Genomic DNA, 20,540 nt, shown 5'->3' with positions numbered 1-20,540 from the left:
TAAAACCACTCAAGCTAGCAGTAATAATAAGATGTGCAACAGTTTATGAAAACCTAACTAGAAATCAGCAAGTTCTCTATCTGGAAGTCCTTTCAGGCATGGCTGACTACCCTAACTAGTTCACTAAGTGTTTTGCGTTCAGAACAGACTTACATTCACTCACCTGGAAGCACAAGAGGAACACATGATTTCTATTCTCATCCACAAAAAGAATGTCCTGATACGAGCAACAACAGGAGAGACACTGAATTCTGTGACACAAGGAATACCAGGTAAGAGCACAAAGTAGCCCACTGCAGACAAACATGTCATAACCGTGAACAAACAAGAGTTGACTCAAGACAATGCAGAAATCCTCAAAATATAGAAGTTTATTTAACTACAATATTAAAAAGTACAATATAAAGATATAAAACATAGAAATCCCATAATTAATTCACAGGCTAAAAGGATTAACTGACCAGCTGTTAGAAGGAGACTTCATGAAATTTACAGACAGCTTAGTTATAAAGGATATTTCATCAGGTTTCAGACTTGAAATATCGAGCAGCCATTGCAGAGAACTTGCTCACCAACATCACCATAGCTAGGAAGGAAAAAAGAAGAAAAAGAAAGAAAAACAGAAAGTCAGAGTGCATCTACTGTACTTGGAACACAAAAAAGAATGCTATTCTACTCTGTTGGGAACAGTAACCACATGACTCCCAGCACAACACTTTCTTTACATCACAGAACCCTTAATGACGATATGGAAATTTTAACATCACTCCTTGGGAGTGCATTTGCTCATCACTGGCCAGAACACTACACTGCTGTTGAAACAGCAAGAGGAATATTTGCCACCTGGAGCAATATTTGCCACCTAAAGCATTTAAATGAAAAGCTCAAGTAGGCTTTCATGAAGATCGATTAAACTACCATTTCATTTTCCACGTTTCACACAGTTTTATTGCTCCTAATTCAATACCCAAGAATTTGAGAAAATTGGATGTATGAGCTAAGACAACTGCTGAGGCTTCACAAACTACAACAGATCGTCAGGGTGCACCGGGTTACAGGAAGCCTGAGAACTCCGAAGGCACTTACTCAGTGATGGAGCACAAGGAGCAGGTAATGGCATTACAGCAACTGCAGACCCTGCTGCAGCTCTGGCACACGAACCGGTCGCACTGCGCACACGCTTCCTTCACATCAGCAGCTCTCACGCAGGAGGAGCAGGCTTTGGAAACTCCCACTGGTGGAACTGCTTAGAAAAGATGCAACTGAGAAACTAGGAAAACAGAGAGAACCAGAGAGCTCTAAGAACGGCAGGAACTCGTCATCTCTGCTTGGTATTACAGCTGAGGGCAGCGGCGCTTTGAAGCAGCTGACAGCACTGCTCGCAGCACTCACAGAACGGCTCAGGCTGCCTCACGTATCGCTGAGCTCCACCCCGTGCCTTGGACCGGCTGCCCCCACCAGCTCGGGCTGTCCAGGGCCCCACCCAGCCCAGCCTCCACGGACGGGGCACCACAGCTCCCAGGCGGCAGAGCAAAGCCCTCCGAGTAAAGGACTTCTACCAAACACCAAACCTAAACCTTCCCTCTCGTACTTCAAAGCCCTTCCCTCTCGCGCTGCCGCTATCAGCCCGCGGAAGCAGTCGGTCTCTCTCCAGTTTGCTCCCTTTGGGTGCCGCTCCTCCTCTCCAGGCTCCCTCTGCCCGGAACCCGCCCCGCTCCCAGCTCCCATCCTCGCTGCACTCACCCCTCTCCGCGGCGGCCGCGCACCTCAGCAGTTTCCCGTCGGGCCCGATCTGCAGCTGCGCGCTCCGGCGGCGCCCCGCGCTCTGCCCGCCCGACTCCGGCTCCGGGGAGCGGCTGGCGGCACGGGGCGCGGCGGGACAGGCGCCCTCCATGCACGCCCGAGCGCCCCTGAACAGCAGCCGCCGGGTGCGCTCTGCCGGCGGACAGGAGAGGCGGGTTTAACGGGCGGCCGCGGCCCCTCACCCGCCCTTCCCTTCCCTTTCCTTCCCTTCCCTTCCCTTCCCTTCCCTTCCCTTCCCTCTCCGTCTCACCGAAGATCTCCCGGCGGTACTCCTCGCCCCGCACCCCGTTGCTCAGCTCCCTCAGCCCCACGCGGGTCTTCAGCTGCAGCGGGGCCGCCTCCCCGAAGGGGCACGAGCGCTTCGGCATCGCCTCCGCCAGCGGCGCCGGGCCCCGGCTGCGACGGCGCAGCGGCCGCGTCACCGCCGCGCGCGCCAATGGAGGAGCGGGGCGGGAAGCGCTGAGGGGCGGAGCGGGCCGGGCGGCGCTGGCGGGAGGCGTCGTTCCGTGCTGAGTGCGGGGCTGTCTCACTAGAATCACCAGGTTTCGTCAGGTTTTCTGCTTTCAATGTGCAATGTTGAAGTACTACAGTTAATTTCCTATTTCTGCATAAGCCCGCTATACCCGCCTACTTATCGCGCTAGACGTCGCATTCAGTTCCACGTATTCAACCCTCCACCTGTACACACACAAGGTTTCTGTACCAAAGCACAACCAGGAGGGATTCCTCCCTCGATGAACACCAAAGCCAGGCTCCATTGCAACTCAACCGCTGCTAGGCTGCACATCTGCTCACACTGATTCCATACAGACTAACATGGATTGTTTTCCACAGAGCTGATCAGCCCAGGCTTGTGGAAAGCTGGAAGCTGCAGCTGTAACACGCAGCAATTCAAAGGAATGCCCGCTGTGCTGCAAGGCCTGGCTGCTGCCACATGCAGCAGCAAAGATTGCTACTTTGGCTTTTTCTGCATGTACTTGTGAGCGTACAGATATCCAACTGCACATAGCAAACCTGTGGTCTTTTCTTTATTCCTCAGGAATTTTCTTTGTGAACATTCCTTAAGTATACACTGTGATGCCCCTGAAGCTCGCTGAGGAACATCTCATCTGTATGCTGAGCAACATGAGTCAGTGGAAATGTCAAAAGGGTCGTACAGTGCCCCATCAGGACAGAGAGCACTGGATCGCATGTGTTCATGTCAACAGATGGAGCTCAACTGTCTGAGAGCTGGATAAGAAAGAAAAAAAGCACTGCTCTGCTTGGAATGCTCTGAAACTCTAATGGGAAACACTAATGGGAAAGAGATCTGAAAGTGAGCAGCATGTGCAGTGATGGTGCTGCTGCAGCTGTCACCTCATGGTACATTTACACTTTCTCGAGGGCTGTTACATTCGCAACCTGCCATCACCAGCCCATCTCAGGGCAAACACAGAAAGCTGTTGCTGCTGAGTCGGCTGTGGGTGTTGACAGATCTTTAATTGCTCTGTGAGCCTCAACCGTAATAACGTCTGCTACTGATCAGATATTTCCTATTTGTAAGCAATCAAGGCAAAGCAATTTGTTATTGTCAGTATCAACATCTCATAGCATCTTATAGGGAGAAAAGTGTTTCACCTGCTGATCCACTGATGCGCTACCCAACAGGATGGTTTCCAGTACTCCATTAATTTCATAGCAGTTAGTCTTGAGGAAGATCCATTGGTGATTTGGAAGCAGAAAAAAAAGCTGAGGTCTGATCTGGCAAAGATTGTTGGCAGTGAGCATTAATGAAAATTAATGCTGACAATCTCCCAGGTTAGTTAAAGACTTTGCATGTTGCTACACAGCTTTGGAATATGAAAAATCAGCCCAAAAGAATCCAAAACCATTAGTAGTAACTGACAAATATGATAGTTTTGGTTTAACCTTGAAAACACATTTGCAAGAGAAAGCAGAGAATATAAACGACAGTATTTCTCTCGCTACTTTGCTTCTGTTGTGTTTGTGTGAGTATTACAGACAAACTGCTTGGCTGATAGCTTCCTCTCGTACACAACAAAAATTGCATTTCAATTTCTTCAATGGTTTCCATTTCCAGTAAGCAAATTTAAAGAACAAAATAGAGTAGTAGGCTATGGTCACCAAGTTGGTCTCTTCTAATATTCCATTTCTACCAGTACTTTGAGAAAGTCAGGGCATGCACAGAAGGATTCTGGCCATCGCTCACCTTCACGGCCTCTTGCAGTTTGGAGTCTAGAAATTTTCTGAGCCAAACTTCCCATTCGGATCTTAATACTTAGCAGTTATCAGTGGGTCCAGTTATTTTTCCCCCATGTGTTTTACTGCATCCTTACTGACATTGCCAATTTCTTGTTTGCTAGGTATAGAGAGCGCCTCAAAAATACACAGCTGGAGCTCTTCCCAATTTGGCTTTCAGATTGGACTTCAAACAATAATGCAGCAAACACCGACACCTCACTGCTCATCCCCCTTTCTCAGGTTATCTACAAATACATGGAAACACACAGACATCTTGCCCGAACCTGCCTGAGGTCAGGCCTCAAAGCCACCATCACCTCTTTGTAAAGCACCACGTAAGTCAGTATCTCACATCTGCACCTGAACTCCAATAGACTTTGCCTACGAAACAGGCAGATTGAGATTTTCAGTACTCCTGTAAGCTTTGAGAGATCTTTGTTTCTGATCCATCAGTAATACAACGAAGGTAAATGTTTGACTGTCTGCCAGTGCTTTCAACTATTCCAAAATACAATTTTTGGCAGTTAGGAACAATCAGGTTGACTGGAATACAAATCAGTGTAAATTACAGACATTGTAAATAAGGTTTACATGTTTTCTTAAACAGAAAATAACTTTGGTGCATGGAGAATAACAAATTGAGGAAAAAATCACCTTTTGTTTTAGGCAGAGTGCCGGTCAAAATATTTATAATAGCTGATCTGGATTTGTGAACTGAAATATTCATCAACTTTCAGTCTTCCTGCCTATGCTTTGTTTTGCAAGCAACCTTACCGTAACAAGTTAAACATTCCATTTTAGGAACAGGTGGCAGAAAAATAGCAATCCAGAAGATTACACTAGCTTTTGAGTAGTTCTACATGCCTGGGTAAGTACCTGTATGCATTACATCAGAAGGCCTTGAGAATATCTTATGCTTCTTGTCCACTCCATTTATACCAAAGGGCTCTTCCCCATGTAACTCTAATTAAAGTTCCTCATTAGCACATTCTTAGGCCATTCAAAGAGAAATTAGAGCGTTATACCTAGAGGTGGGAATCTGCCTTCTACGCTATTTTATATCAGGAATTTCCTCTTAATTTGTACTGATCTAAGCAGTAGATTATGGCCAATTCTCTCGTTCTGCTCTGTTGTTTTCATGATAAAATAATGACAGGAATATTTTGGAGAGTCTTTTAGGTAGGTAACACATACAGCAGCGGTAGGTGGCTGTATGGCAGCAGGCAGCCTGCTCCAGTGGGTGAAGTATCAGGCTGTCCACACATCCTCTGCTCGGGGCTGAAGTACAGCACTGCACCCCATGCCCCACGGTGCTCTTCTTTCCATGATCTGCAGTATGGGTTCAAAGATAAAAAGCTTTCTTAGACAAACCTGCTTTTATCAGAATGGCTCAGGACTGCTTTCCTTTCTTCTGTGCCATTTGATTCTCTTATTGTACTCCAGCACATCAGCCTCAGCAGATGACACATTTACAACTCCTATCAAAGAGCTGCATGTTACCTGCTAACGAGTGCCAGCACACAGCTGCATGCCATTTTACTATGACTAGTTAGCAACCAATCTGGTGGCCTAATCTCGAGTTGTTTCACACATCAAAACCTGTTTGATAAGCCAGGATTAAGGCTGCAGCATGCTGCTGCTAAGCCAAGGTTTTGCCACCCTGGCACAGCAGCCAGTGCCTTCACTTAAGTTAGCATGGTGTGGCTCTTCTATAGCATGCTCTAAGAGGCACAACAGTTCTGCTCTGTAGATCAAAGTTCTCAAAGGTCCCACTTACACTAGAGGGCACTCTCAAGACTGTAAACAGCTAATGCTGTTGGAAAGATGTGAATTTCCCACTGACAGCCATGCACAAAGGGGCTGCAGTGTCCCCTGCTCCCAGCCTTTCCAGTCGCATGTCTTCCTTCCTGCTGCACACAGTTTACTTCTATTTCTCTTCCGCCCAATTTATTTCAATCTGTCAAGGAAAAAAACAATCCCAAGGACTATACAGCTGGGTATGAAACAGAGTCTACTCACATCAGATACTGAATGAAGTATCCACCAGCAACGTATGTCCATGTGTTTTGGGCAGATTTAATACTGTGGCATACAACCACTCCTTGTGCCAGGTTGAATGAAGGTCTGGATGTGAAAAAAGCCCCACGTTCACACCTACCAGAAACAGGGTGTTCTGGTTTCTTCCACTATAGGTGACAACGTTCCTATTCATTTAATTCTAAGTGATCATCCAAAGAATTCTGTGTCCAGAAAGTGCTGTTCTGCTAGAGTGTGGATTTGTGTAGGAGAGGCTATTGGTACCTCTGCCCTTTTGCTAGTTTCACACAGATGAAAGCATCATCTTCCTCACACAGCATGGGGAGCTCCAGGAAAACCCTTCTGTCTCCACACTGTGACTTCATCCAGTCTTTTTATTTTGCTGTGGAATGAATTCTTGCTACAAGACAGCTCCCTAAAACAGCCATCTGGAATAACTCAAGGTTCATCCATTCAGCTCAAAAGGGCAGTGCCAGCATGCATTGGCAAAGAAGCTGCTTCTCTGCACTCACTGCATATTACAGACATTTCCACAGCAGCAGCTCACAGAATGTATTTATTTTAAATATGTGCATCTTGTCAGTCCTGCATTGAGAAGATCTCTGTCTCTGTACAGAAACTGTACAGAGCAAAGTGAATGTGCAAGCAGTGCCAGGAAACATGCCACAGCCACAGCAGCCATCACTAGGGCTAACGTGGAAACTTTCTTAGTGCAGCCTTTTAGATGGAAATCTGTTTACATTTGGGAGGCCTTCAAAGTACTCCTTCTATCTCTGCGCTCTCTGCTGAGCAGCTTGCACGAGTGGTGTGATATAAGCTATAAAAGCAACGTTTGGTACTAGGCCTACCACCCAGGGTGCCAATTAATAGACTTTGCGTGCTGTTGGCATGTTTCCTCAGCATGGAAATCATCGGTACATTTTATGTAGGGTTCAGACTACCATCAGTACCAGCACTGTCTTTTAATCAGGTAGTCTAATGCAAATCTATCTCTAATAGACAAAAAGTCTCCTATTTGTAATACCTTAGCTAGCATCTCCTGTTTCTTCCCTGTGACTGTGTAAAATTTGTATTACAAAGTATTACATTCTATATATTTTTGCTCAGTATGTTCCTGCCATTTGTATGCATGGAATTTTCAGAGATGTTGACGTGACAGACAACACTGCATTCTTCTGCTGCATCTTCTGCATCCCATCCTCGAGATGTGGAAAATCTCCAGAGTGACAGCAAAGATATTCAGTACTGTCTTTGTTTCAAATCCTGTTTATCACTACCTACACTCGACAAGAAGCTACCATATTAAATACACGACCACTAAAACCTATGCAAAGATAAAACTGTAAGGTTGACACTGAATAACTGACAGACAATGGAAGAGTAGCCTGCAAAATTCACTGCCCCCCATCTGCTTGTCCCAGATCCTGGTAGCTCTTTCAGCTAAGTTCAGCACCCAGCACTGTTACGCAGAACATTGCTGTTGTTTTACTCCCACTTAAGTTCTTCTGCCAAATTGGAGATGCTTTTTTACCCAGCTACTCAGTAGAGGCAAGTAGAGATCACTGAAGGTAAATTCTTGTTTGCCTAATGCATAAACTTACAATCAGTAGACCAAATTCTAACCTAAATCATGGTTTTGATTTCCTTTTTACCTTTTCTAGTAATCTTCTTTAGAAGTGATAGAGAATCTTACCACTGTTTGAGAACGTCAAGTAATACCTTTTGTAACCTTCAAAAAACTCCAATACATGTCTTCAAACTGTATTTCATCTGACACAGACTTGACTGCAGCTCTGTTAGTATATATATAAAAAGCATTCCAGAATTCTGAAAGAATGAGTGTATGCAATTGCAAGGCAGGAATAAACGTTTCTAGTAAGTCTTTCAAGTTTATGTGAGAACACAAAATATAATACTACTAAAGGAGGCAATGAAAAAAACTATGCTGGCAATTTGAGGGTTGATAGTCTGGATTCTGTATTCTGCATATGGCTTTCGTGGCTGGAATAAGCGAAGCAGAAGAAAGCTGAAGTACAAAATGCAAAGTTCCGAATTTGAGCAGCACTGCCAAATTTTAATGCTGTCGTGCACTAATTAAGCAGTAAAGTTATAACCATAGTCCTGATGTACACATCACTGTGCACTGGGACCACTGCTACTCTCATCTGCAACGAGGCCGATTCTTAAAATAAGCATGGCACATCATCCTGCTTGATTCTTCTTTTCTTCTTCACCCATTTACCCAGGACACAAAACATGCCATTCCAACAAACACCAGTGGAAAAGAATGGATATTCAGCATGAATGAGTCGAGCAACTCATCAGCACGAGCAATTGGAACTAATGTCCTTCTGGCTCCTGGTGACTGTCCTTCTGGTATATGCCAGTATGCTGTTTGCTTTACTCAAAATGTGAATGCACTGTTGGTTCATACAGCCTGGCATCTGCTGTAAACCGCAGGTACTACGTAGTGAAGCTGCTTCTCAGCCAGCTGCGTCCTACTCTGTTCTCCCATTTCTCCCAATTCAAAATGTTTTCACTTGCCAAAGGACAGGTTCCCATGCATGGCAGAGCACTGTACCACTTCATGAATCCCAGTGGAAACATCACTCTAAGTACAGCAGGTCTGTGACTGGGACTTTCTACTTCAGAAGCAAAGAACAGCATTAAATATCTTTTTATGTGACAGAAATGGTAATACTCTGTATTTATCAACTTCATGACTTTGTTAGGCGCCCCAAAGGCTCACTTCAGCACCCCTGCATGGGAGAAACTTTATTTAGAGGCCATCTGGGCTTCCACAAACCTCACTGGCAAATGTCATTTCCACACACTTGAAGAATTAGGTTCAGTTAGCCCTGCAAGTTTAATCCAATAAAGGAGAAGATGAAGATGCACAGTGCCACCTTTGCTGTGAAGGCACATACAGGTGGCTGTTCTGCACTTCAAAAGAAACGATTTCAATCACTGGTACTTCTGCCCTGAGTATTCTAAGGACTTCAGCTGCCACCAAAACTACTCTGTCACTTATTAAAGCACTGGGAAGGTATCTCCAAAACATAACACTGTTGTTTGAAGCACTATTTGGAGGCCTGCAACGCAGCGTACTTATTCAACTTCCAAAAGGCAGTGCCTGCCAAATTAAGAGTACAGTACCTCAATACTTCAAGAACATTCAAACACACGAGTGCTTTTTCCTGAGAAAGACATCTCTTTGCCAAAGACATTCGTGCAGTGTCAAAGTGCATCCTACTTCCAACCACTGCAAAGCGCAGCTGCTGGCCAAAACCTGATGCATTAAAGGAGGTTGTAAACAGTATGTGTTCACAGAATGTCTGCTTTTTTTTTTTCTTTCCTCATCTTCTGGACAGTCTCACAGGGCTGATGAGCCAATAGTTAATGCAAATACTGCAGAAATGAACAGATATTAACAACACACAAAGGTGCTTCAACAACTAATTTCTTGTGAGCATATAGATTAAATGGCAGATTCTTGAGACTCCTCTGCAGGTTTTACTTCAGTACCTTACTATGACTGATACCACATGGACGATATTTCACTTTGGACAAATAAGGAAGAGTTCAGGCCCACACAAGAGTAAAAGCAGCAGAAAGGAATTTCTGCCAGTTGTTCCCTACCAATGCTTCTTTTTCACACACTTGTTTGGAAAAGAAAGAACAAAGTTCTCACCTCCATGAAGTAGGCTGCACCATGCATCCTGTGTAGTACAGTGAAGGCCATGCAGGCTCCACATCTCAGGCATCCTCTTCTGGACTGGCGACATCCACTAACAAACTCATCCAAATTCAGCAGCCAACAATCCACCAGGTACTCACTTAACACAGTGCCTGTATCACAAATAGGGATATCTTCTGTAGATAACATATCTGAAGCTGTATTTTCCCTCTTGCCTGATGCCTAGCTACAAGGGTTATGTCAGCTCATCATTTTGCCAACATCTGAAACTTGGAATCGGCCCCCTGATGGAAATGAAACTTGTTACTGTACAGGTAGGTGAGCCACTTCCATGAGCTACAGGGAGAGGGCTTGACCTCACATAAACTACTAGAAGTGAGTAGGAATAAGGAAGTAGTAACTGCAGCACTAGAAAGGCAAGATGTCAATCTTGCCTTTGTTCCCATTTTTACCACCCTGCCTACCTTCTTTCCTCCCTCTCAGCCTCAAGACTGTTCTCCAGCTGACATAGAACAGATGGACCAGCAACAAAACAGGGTGTCTTCCCAGTGGGTAATTTGGGTAATTTCAGCAGATATACATACTTGGTTGGTGCTGGTTTTTTCCCTTTTGCCTTGAGCAACGTTAGTGTCACACGGTGTTCAATCAAACTGCTTCAGACACTTCAGCTACCAATGAAAGATCACTGTACATGAGTTTATATATAGCTGATGCAAAAGAAATGAAGAAACATTAGTCAATAACAGTCCAGTTCTCATACAACTCACAGACACTGCTGTAAACTGTGTACTAACATGCTCTTGCTTATTGGTCAGGCTGCTTACCTGCTGTTCTTTTCTAGAATGGATGAGAGAAAGAGTAATTTCTATCAAGACTTCTGAAAAGCCCTAACAGGACTTGTTTGAAGCTCTTCCACATTGTGAAGGTGATAATAATGCTATCTGAGTCAGGGCCTACCACTCTTTTCTAGTACAGTGCTGTTGAAGAGCTATGTGAAATTACTTTAGTTATTCCAAGCCATCTGTTACAGAAAAAACAGGAGTGATACAGTTTACAGAGCACATTAAAAAGTCCAAACACTAAAAACCTTTTGTTCAGAGACTGAAAGAAAATATCAATTCTTTCAGTAATACTGACAGTTAGTCTTTCAAATCCATGTAACATTAAGAAAGCTTTTTCCACGAAGTGCATTTTGCTAAGACAAAAAGAGAGAAACAGGGAGCAAGCACTGTTACTTTAAATTCATTTTAATGTGTTTTTCAGGACAAAATAACAGGTGTGGATCCAAAATTCACTTGAAATATCTGCACAGAGGGAAAGATGTGAGCATAGATCGCACGTTACTACGGAAATGCATGGTTTTCTTTCCTTTCATAAAGTGCATCATGCCAGAACTGTAAGACCATATACAGTCAAATTAAAAATTACAAAAGCTTCAAAATCCTATACTGCATGTATTAAGTCACACACATCTGACTATGAAGGCCATGTTATCAAGGAGAAGTGTGAGTACCTATGTCAAACACATTAATGTGCATGAGTGAATCAGTAATTGCTACCTTTTAAAAACCATGCTGTAGTTTTTACAATGAATTATGTTGCTTTGGCAGACATTTACCCTTAGCCTTCCATCAGGACACCATAGGGGATGACACATCAACCAATTCCACTCATTATTATTGCACTTGGCTGGGAAGGAAGAAGAGACCAAATTTATCACAGTGACTGTTAATAAAATCAATTTTCAAACAATACAATCCATAAAATAATGGGAAACAGCTAATCTGAATGCAAATTTACACTTAAATGTTCTTACCAACCATTACGTCACTCAGCAGGTTCAACAGCTTTGTGATAAAAAACTGAATGCATTCATGCTTAACGACAACACAAGTAAAATTTAATAGGAGATTTCATTTTAGAAAATCCATGCTGTGAAATGAAATGCACAGTTATTACTTTATTGCCTACAGTATCAAGTCCATTGACAACATCACTGGGGCTTCAATGAATCCTTGAAAGCAAATACAAGCAATGTGGATCTGACACTTAATGGAAAAAAATACTTAGTGGAAAATAAAAGATTAGGTGAACAAGAGACAGTAATCCTGTGAAAATTAAGCTATAAATCCTCATTTTCAATATGCCACTTACATCATTCAGAGTTGATCATTTAATCCAGTTATTCAGTAAACAGAGTGGCTTGCAGTCATTGTGGACTCGGTCTATATATTAACTAAAGCTTAAATACAGTGGCCATCCCCAACATAAATGCACCCATGAAAGTGGGGCCAAGAAAAGGAATACATCAGGTTAATCCAGTAGGCAAACGTCACATGGTGAAGCTACGTGAAAATGGAACTATTGCTATATCTCCAAAAACCTTTACGCTTAAATTGCCTCATATAAACGAGGTACATTTCACAGTGCTTGTACTAATTAGCACTTAGCAAGCACCTGCCAGAAGTGCTTCATAAACATTAAATAAGGTCAGAAATCTTTTTCATTTTAACTCTCATCAGTATGAAGGGTAGAACTTCCTCATCTATGTTAGAACGAGGACTGCAGATTTGAGCCACAGAGCTCCCCACAACACTGTAAAACAGGCGAGGAAGTTTTACCATGTGACATTTTACAGACTGCAAAACAGTAACAGGGAAATTAAATGACTTGCCAAAGACTAACAGAGGAGTTCTGTCTGAATTCAGGATTCACAGCTTTGGGCCATGAATTCTCCTAGGCAAAGAATGTTATCCTTCCGTATCCTTTGAGTTATTATCTCAGAAAAGGGGTATTTTCACACTTTGCACAATGGCACTACTGAGGTTGTGATGCCATTTTTCCGCAGCCTATGGGAATGATACAAAAATATTGTTAGAGCTCTCTGAGACATATGTAGAAAAGCAACATCTATTCTGAAGACTTCAGTTATGGAATAAGTTGGCTTCTAGTATATTCTTCCTCTAGGCCTTTTTTGAGAGCTCCTGTTGCTTAACTACTAGAAGTTAGAAGACCCACAAAGAAATCCAAGTGTATTCTTGAAGGTTCTGGGGACCTCTCCATGGCTTCTACATGTCACAAGCCTGGCTGCCACATGTCATCCCCTTCTATAATTAGGTATTACATTTTGCTGAGGAAGGTCAAAATGTGCGAGGGGTGTAAATACCACAGCAGTCATCGTTAAGTCATGCATTGATTTATTCTGGGAAACATGGGAGCTGCAGAAGCAAGTGTGCCACACAGAGCTGCAAGTCCCAAGTTCCTCAACAGACACTTACAGTAAAACTCTGGAAATCACAATCACTGCATGAGCAGGAAGAAACGTCTCAGGTTCACTAAACCACTGCACGTTGCTTTGGCTGCACCCTCCTTACAAGTTCTGCACCCCGAGGACTCTCTTCCACCGTCATTCACTCCTTCCCTACTGCTTAAAACAAAGACTGCACACCTGACAGTCTCTTCAAGGATTGCCTGTTTGTACATGGGATATTTAAAAGAGTTATTAGACCACTTTCTCCAGTTTGGCCCCTCTGCAGATGTTATTTCAGTGACTAGAATAAGCTCTGTGTTAAAAAAATATTTTAGCTTCTCTCCATTCATTTCAGTGGGCTATAAAAAATAGTTATATCAAAATTATAGATAATTGTGTTTGCTTTGCACAGTCAAAAATACCTCACTTTACTGTGTTTCACAAACTGAAAATCTGCATAATCCTACCACTCCAAGAACACTGTATATGTCTTATTGCTGCCAACCCAAAGACCTATTTTAACACTTGAAGTGGAAGAAAAAAATTCAATCTTCGCAACTCTAAAATCACCCAGTAATTACTGGAAAAATCTTAATACCAGTTTCATCAAGAAGAAATAACTCTATTCTGACGTAAAATACTTTCAAATAGTAATGTCTCAAATTTAAAAAAATATATGGATCTGATCTTTTCCTTATTTTGTTATGCACTGTTTTGATTTTTTCTTTCTGATGATGGCCACCAAACAGATTTTACACTGAAATTAGCGAGACACGTAAGATAAATAAAATGTTACAATACAGGATAGGTATTTTGTTTCTATTCAATTCCTAGAAGAACATGTTGGTTTTAAATAGCATCTCCATTTAAAGAGGGAACAGTAAGGAACAAGCAAACACTGAATTGTGCTTCAGATCACTGAACTTCTTCCTTTGCTTAAAACAGCTGGATCATTGACTCTCTTGATTTTCCAACTCCGACCCATTTGACTAGGGAAGAAAAAAAAATATTAGAAAAATCAGTAAATTGCAGTGTCTTATTATGCTTCAGTGCAAATCAGCCAACTGTGTGCTGAAATGCACTGCTAGGAAGTTTTGCTATCCAAAATCACTTTACTCCTGCTGTATTAGCACACCACAGTGCAATACGCTGAAGTTTGAAAGCACAAAACTGTATCATAAACACAAAGCACTGCCAATGGAATACCTAACAGAAGGTCAAGCACTTTTACTGTAGGTTTGACACTCATTAACTTCAGTAATAGGACGTCTAGATAAACCCCTACAAAAAGCAAAAGCTCTGTCAGATTGTGAAAGAGATCAGGAGACAACAATGTGCACACACTATAGTGCTCTTAAATACAAGGCTGCGATTAAGAACTCCTACTATCCAGTGGGAGCAGCCACCCTAAATACTACATCACAACTGTTCACTTTTTACTGCATGGATACTACAGAAATCATGAGGTGTGCCTCCTTGAGCCATTGGCTCCACCAAGGCTGCATGCCTTCACACTGACAGCCGGAGAAATAAAACAGGGGGAGCTCTGCTTATATATCCCATCACCAAATCTGTGCCCATCACCATGCACTGAGCTTCAGGCTTTCCTATAAGACACCTTCTAATCTATGAAAAACACTGGTATTGCCACAGTTGCACAGAGCTTACACCCTCAGAGGTGACCTTTGATGAGCTTTATGGAAAACAACAGCCCACATGGTAGCCTCTCAAGTTTGCTGTGGCAGAAATTTCCTTCTAGTGCTCATGCCACACCTAACCCCTGGCATCTCGAGATCTCCAGCAATTCATCCGAAGAAAAGCGGATTGATTAACCTTCAGAGATTGATCAGAGATTAAGATTTTCAGTTTCCTAAGTGGAAGAATTGGTTTCAATAGCCATGTATCCAGAGATGCAGTGCAGGAAGTGAAAAGACAACATTAGCTAGGGGAGGCATGGTGCAGATTACAACTTCTTGCAGCTTCTTGGCAAAGTGTTGTTTACCATCACCAGCCCAACCACAGACGCTTCCATCATCTCCTGCCCAAACAAGGCCAATTCCTGGCCAAAGAAGTGAGCACTTCTATGTAACTTCTTCTGTGTATTGTTGCATTGCCACAGCTGCATCTGCCTAAGATTTACCTGGCACTCCAACATGGTTTTCCACACATCGAATGTAATTCTGGGCCTTGGCTGGAAGGTCCTCCCATTTTCGTGCACCTGTTGTGTCAGTCTTCCACCCAGGCATTGTTTCATACTCTACTTCCACCTTCTGCAGTATCTCCTGATTAGCTGTGGGAGAACAATTTTTAGTCACAGTTGGATTTACCTGTTCCACCCTAAAAGAGCACACCTATGGTTGCTGACCAAGAATTTTTGTTAAAAATCTGATGGAAGAGGAAAAAAAAATGTGAAAAGTAGACACCCACAGTATGTCTACCGATGGGATAATTAGTTTATTCTTAATTGAGATTAATCTATGTTATTTAGGAAGATAACTTTGATTCAAGAATCCAGTAATTCAGATTCCTTGTCAAAACTTTCGAATGTGCCTTATGTTGCCAGAAAACTACATCAGTATTTTTTAGAATTGAAATTATTTGAAGTTTGCAGTAGTTCCATTTTCGGGTTCAGATGTGCACACAGTATAACTCCTACACAAGATCCAGTAAAAAAGAAATTAAGCCTGATTTAAAAAAACAAAACAAAAAAAACAAAACAAAAACCAACAAAAACAAAACAGAGTCTTTCCCAACACATGCAAAAAAACGAAAATACGCACTGAATAACATACCTGGAAAATATGGAATTCTTTTTCCACCCAATTTGTAAGCAACGCCAATTTTAATCTCATCAAGGACATCCAGAATATCCAGCTTTGTTAATGCCAAGCTGCACAGAACAACATTGGTCAGAGTCACACACATTAATCTTTACCATTTTCCTCTTCAATCTCTTTCACCTTTTATGCTAGGTTTTTTTCCACTAGTTCTCTATTCAGAAATCCAACTCAAGCAATTCAGTAGCAGAAATACACAAACGTATTAAACTATGAACACTGTTAATTGAATTCATGCCTCTGGGATGAATACGTGACTGAGTTACTAGGACACATTTCCAAATGCTTGGCTGCTCATACAGGTGCACAGGGTTCAGTGCAGTGCATTAAAATGCAAACTGACAACACAAAGCAAAACTTACTGCATTTAGTTGCAGTGTGTATGTTGGCATGCCACTTCACATCACCACTAACAATTCTCTTATTCCTCCTTATTTACAACAACTACAAGACAACTTTGTTTACCATTTAAAACAGATTTCACACAAATACTCTGGTTTATACAGTACAGCAGGGAAGATCTCAGTCTGACATTCAGCACGCTTGCTGCGCTATCAGTGTCATCAGTTTACTGAATCTTTTCCATCTTTTGAATTAACACAATGAAAAACAAAAAAGGAACCTCAAGAAAAAATAAAGCAATCGCTAATCAGAATTAAGCTGCATTTTAAAACTAGTCACATTCTCTAGATGTAATATGCCAGACTTTGATTGGTAAGTTCGTGAGCAGATAAGGATTTGGCCAGATATATGCACATATAGTCCATGCTGTCTGTGCTCAAAAAGTCTGTGATGAATGCAATGATTGCATGACCACCTTTTGGGAAAGAAGAAACAAAGCCAGTCCTTCAGCTTTTTTTTAGTTTGTATCTCCCCCATGTATTAACTGTCAGAGTTACCAGAGATGACAGTTTTGTTGATAAAAATGTAGCAACTGCATAGAACTGAAATGGAAGGAAATGTAATGCTCTCCTAGCAAATATTTCCACATTAACGAGAGCTCTTTCAAGAGAAAGCAAAATATAAAACCAAGCAAACAAAGTATTTTAAAAACCCTTCTGATAAATTAATGAACAGAGATCATTCTGAATATTCCATTCTAGCACTACTGGCATAAACAATACCAGTTAAGTCTTGGTTTCTAAGATATCAAAATACCCACAGTCACGTGTCTGTATACCTGAATAATGTGCCTGAATGCAAAGAGTACACCTGAATGCAAAATCTACACCTCATATGAACACAACTGTTATGAAACTTTTGCAGCTTTCTGGAAATATGGACTGTAATTTTAAATTACTGGCTTCTTTTATAGTTACCAGTGTTACAGCATTAGACAAACCAGGCTAATGGCTTTACAATCTTGACTAGCTCCTTTAAAATGTTGAAGTACGTTTTCAATTATAAAACAACTTACTAACCAAACATGTAATTCACTCCCAATTAAAATAAAAGCAGCATTTATAATGCAATATAGTGATATATTTTTCTAGATAAATGAACCTGTCTGAGCTGTGCCAGTTGCTGTACACTTTGTGTGACCCTACTTATTCCTCTTACAGAAGTCGTATGTGGAGAAGTGCTCATCCAAGTCTGATCCACTAAAGCCAGTTAAAGCCCCAAACCACTGGCTTCTAGCTAAGACAGCTGGAAAGCACTGGATCAAGAACACCAAAACAATCAGTTTGTGTGAAAACTGATGCATTGATCCAAACTACACCCATCATCTGATGTAAATGAAGGGAAAACATTTATGAAGAAAAAAATCACTTTAATGATGGTGTAAAATCACTGAAAAAGTCTAAGAAGGTAAGTTTATTATCAGCATGAATACCACTTTTAGTTGCCCACTGTCAATCACTGTATACAATTTTCAGTTGCCCACTGTGAATTAATTGCTTTAAATGTAACACTTTACTGACTTATATTAATGTTACCTACATATTTATTCTGCGAAGCACAAAATAATCACTTCCAAATGTAGCGCAAAATCTGTGATGCTTACGCAGTGAATCCGTTGATCATATGAGCATATTTCAAAATGACAAGATCTAACCAGCCACAGCGCCTCTTTCTGCCTGTAGTTACTCCCCACTCGTGGCCACGGGACTGTAAAAGATCTCCAATTTCCTAAAATAAGACAGAAGGAAACACTTCAAACGTGACTTAGTTGGAGAGTGAAGCCCCTCATGCACAGGATTCTCATATCTCAGTCACCAGCATTTGCAAAATGCTTAATCAATATGCCTATCTTTTCTTCTAAGAGTTTGCTTTTCATTTCTTCATCTGGTCTTTTGGCATCTACTGTACATGTTTGGGGCAGACCAATGCTTGCGTGATGTCTAGGGTAACAAATGTCTTGTCTGTGCTCAGGCCTCCTAGGTCCTACCACAGTATGAGTTTGCCAACTGTTCCCTTTGATACCGGCAACGTTTATTGTTTTTTTTTGGTTGAAAAAAGTGAAGCTAAAGCTTTACTCTTGTGATCCATAAAACTAGAGGACATCATCAATTCATTTGCAGCCATCAGAGAATGGATTTTAGTGAATACAGCTTTAAATCAAATTCAGATCACTGACCTGGAGAATGCTGTGTGCATAGCTCATTATCAATACACCAAACTTACTGGACAATATTTTCATTATCAAGAAACCAGAAAACAGTTTCAAAAGAACTGAAAGCTCTCCTCCTCTTTTTCTGATCCATTTGTGCAGACTAGCTGATGCACGCACCAACATTTTTCAATAACTCATATGGCACATAGGCTGCTAAGCACGAGAGTTGTATCTTAAACTCCTTGAGGTGCGCCAACAGCTTCTATACAGCACATTCTTGCCACTGAAAAACCCTAGATCACAAAAAATGATGAAATTTGTTTTTGACATCATTCATTACAGCAGAGCCATCACGGTAACCTAATAGCATCACCCCTGTGTTCCTTTCCTCTGAAGAAAAATGACTGAAATTTATCACTTAACTCCTCTGTCTTCATGAGTGCAACACCCTGGTTCTGTTACAGCGCTTATTTATTTCTAGTATACCCTTATCCCTCGAACTTATTTCTTGGCAACCATGTATACTGCATTTTGTAATAGTAAACCTACGTTAATCTGCTCAGTGGGGAAGGCTCCGATTCCCACCCGAGTTGTATATGCCTTCACAACACCATACACATCACCAACGTGCTGGGGAGGAACACCAAGTCCAGTGCATACACCGCCTACAGTGCAGTTTGATGAAGTCACAAAAGGGTATGTGCCTGTCAGAGAAACAAAACAGCACAGCTCTGTTTCAGCAATGACAAAAACCAAAGAATGACTTTCTCTCTTAGTTGAAAGGAAGCTTTCCTCTGTAATGCTTGGCTCTAAAGCTGAACTGAAGCAGCAGTTGAAGAGGGTAAATTCTCTTTACTGCTTGCCCCCTTTTTGCCTTCAGAAGAACAAATTCAGTTGTTCTTCCCCAAGTTGCTTCCTCCTATAGTTAATTATACACATTCAGATTTCTAAAGCTCCATAGATAACTGCCACTCCCATCAAACGAATGGTCCTTTCTGCTCATGCACCCAATTTATCTCAGCATTTTGTATAAGCACACAGTTACTGATCAACAATTTCACAGAGCCAAATAAGAAAATGTCCTGCTTTATCAGCATGCATGACCTGTTTCCAACGTGCAAGTTTTCCTGCATTCATCTGTTTTAACTTTGAGGACTGCTCGCAGGGGAGAAATTTAAAAGCATCTCAGTATTACTTCCATCAGGCACTTGCTCTATTAAAGGATGCCTGTCGTTGTGTAAAGCTTTTTTCATTGTCCTATGTATCACATAAAGTATTTCTGCAGCATCCACAGAGTCTCACATAAAGGTCACAGTGTGACATTTCAGTGCCTTATACAGGCAGCTCTGAGTATCTGCTGAATATTTTCTAAACCTTCAGAGATTACTCATGATGGCTACACTGTGACTGGATTGCAGCACCTCTCTCCTTCTTTGTTTCATCTTCATGGAGAGTTAAGTGGTTTAATTAGACTTTTGGTAATAGAGCAGAGTAGAGATCAACTGAAGAAGTTAAGCTTATAAGTTATCTGCACTGGTTTAATCCTCTCTCCACTGCAGAGGAAATACTCTCAGCAGCACCACAATGTCTGCCTGGTCTGTGTGGCAAGGTGCACAAACATGCAAGAGTAACAGAAGAATACCTAGGACTGAAATTTCAAGCCCCACAGGAATAAACTTCAGTTTATTATTAGTTATTATTTTCCTATTCTTTGCCCAGCAATTATAAATACAAATCAAAATAAAATGAGTCTCTTAGGACTTCACTCAAGTTCACAATCCAACATACCAAAGTCAATATCAAGTAATGCTGCATTGGCTCCTTCAACAAGAATCTTCTTTGGGGAGCCATGAAGAGCTTCATACATAAAATACACACCATCTCGAACCATGGGTCTTATTTTTTCAGCATAACCCTGCAAATGTGAGTGTAAACATCAGCCTTCCCAAACAATAGCTGAATTGCTAGAAGAATGGTGATTACTTTTGAAGAGCAAAACATACTGATACAGATAAACCCTAGTGCACCAGCTTCCCTAGATGCATTTTATCTGAAAAAGACACGATTAGCTCATATTTACAAACAAATTAATACACTGAACTGCTAATAAGAGTGCACAAG

The 20,540-nt window shown here is 41.8% G+C and overlaps 2 protein-coding genes across 5 annotated transcripts in view; both read right to left on the bottom strand.

Moving 5' to 3' along the window:
* Positions 1–353: 353 nt before the first annotated feature.
* On the bottom strand, positions 354–7,623 carry SIVA1 (SIVA1 apoptosis inducing factor). The gene is made up of 4 exons (XM_048948042.1): positions 2,054–7,623; positions 1,744–1,935; positions 1,087–1,243; positions 354–586 (listed from the first exon to the last, which is right to left on the bottom strand). Exons 1-4 carry the CDS (start codon positions 2,169–2,171, stop codon positions 529–531), a joined length of 525 nt encoding a protein of 174 aa, XP_048803999.1. The 5' UTR covers positions 2,172–7,623; the 3' UTR covers positions 354–528.
* A 9-nt stretch (positions 7,624–7,632) lies between these two features.
* The window catches only part of ADSS1 (adenylosuccinate synthase 1), a 28,561-nt gene continuing 15,653 nt past the window's right edge, over positions 7,633–20,540 (bottom strand). The window contains exons 8-16 of one of the 4 annotated variants that reach the window (XR_007377610.1): positions 20,208–20,334; positions 18,969–19,123; positions 17,871–17,995; positions 15,821–15,918; positions 15,169–15,318; positions 11,397–14,017; positions 10,363–10,485; positions 9,773–9,930; positions 7,633–8,726 (exon numbers count right to left, since the gene is read on the bottom strand). Coding sequence is in view for 1 of the 4 variants with exons in the window: in XM_048948041.1 (XP_048803998.1) it covers positions 13,965–14,017; positions 15,169–15,318; positions 15,821–15,918; positions 17,871–17,995; positions 18,969–19,123; positions 20,208–20,334 (708 nt within the window). In the remaining 3 variants the exon portion in view is untranslated. Of the gene's footprint in view, positions 9,931–10,362; positions 10,486–11,004; positions 14,018–15,168; positions 15,319–15,820; positions 15,919–17,870; positions 17,996–18,968; positions 19,124–20,207; positions 20,335–20,540 lie in introns of those variants that run through there. The other 3 variants (XR_007377609.1, XR_007377608.1, XM_048948041.1) reach the window with 3 other exon arrangements.

The sequence above is a fragment of the Lagopus muta genome, chromosome 6, assembly GCF_023343835.1.
Source record: "Lagopus muta isolate bLagMut1 chromosome 6, bLagMut1 primary, whole genome shotgun sequence".
Classification (NCBI taxonomy): domain Eukaryota; kingdom Metazoa; phylum Chordata; class Aves; order Galliformes; family Phasianidae; genus Lagopus; species Lagopus muta.
The sequence above is the reverse complement of the archived record's forward strand: the minus strand, read 5'-3'. Positions and strand labels throughout refer to the sequence as shown.

Bases quoted from the DNA above. Each gene is read 5' to 3' on its own strand.
- SIVA1 (XM_048948042.1), bottom strand. From the start codon at position 2,171: ATGCCGAAGCGCTCGTGCCCCTTCGGGGAGGCGGCCCCGCTGCAGCTG. The intron at 1,936-2,053 runs GTGAGACGGAGA...GTCCGCCGGCAG, and splicing joins GTACCGCCGGGAGATCTTCG to AGCGCACCCGGCGGCTGCTG. The intron at 587-1,086 runs GTAAGTGCCTTC...TTTCCTTCCTAG, and splicing joins TCCTTGTGCTCCATCACTGA to CTATGGTGATGTTGGTGAGC.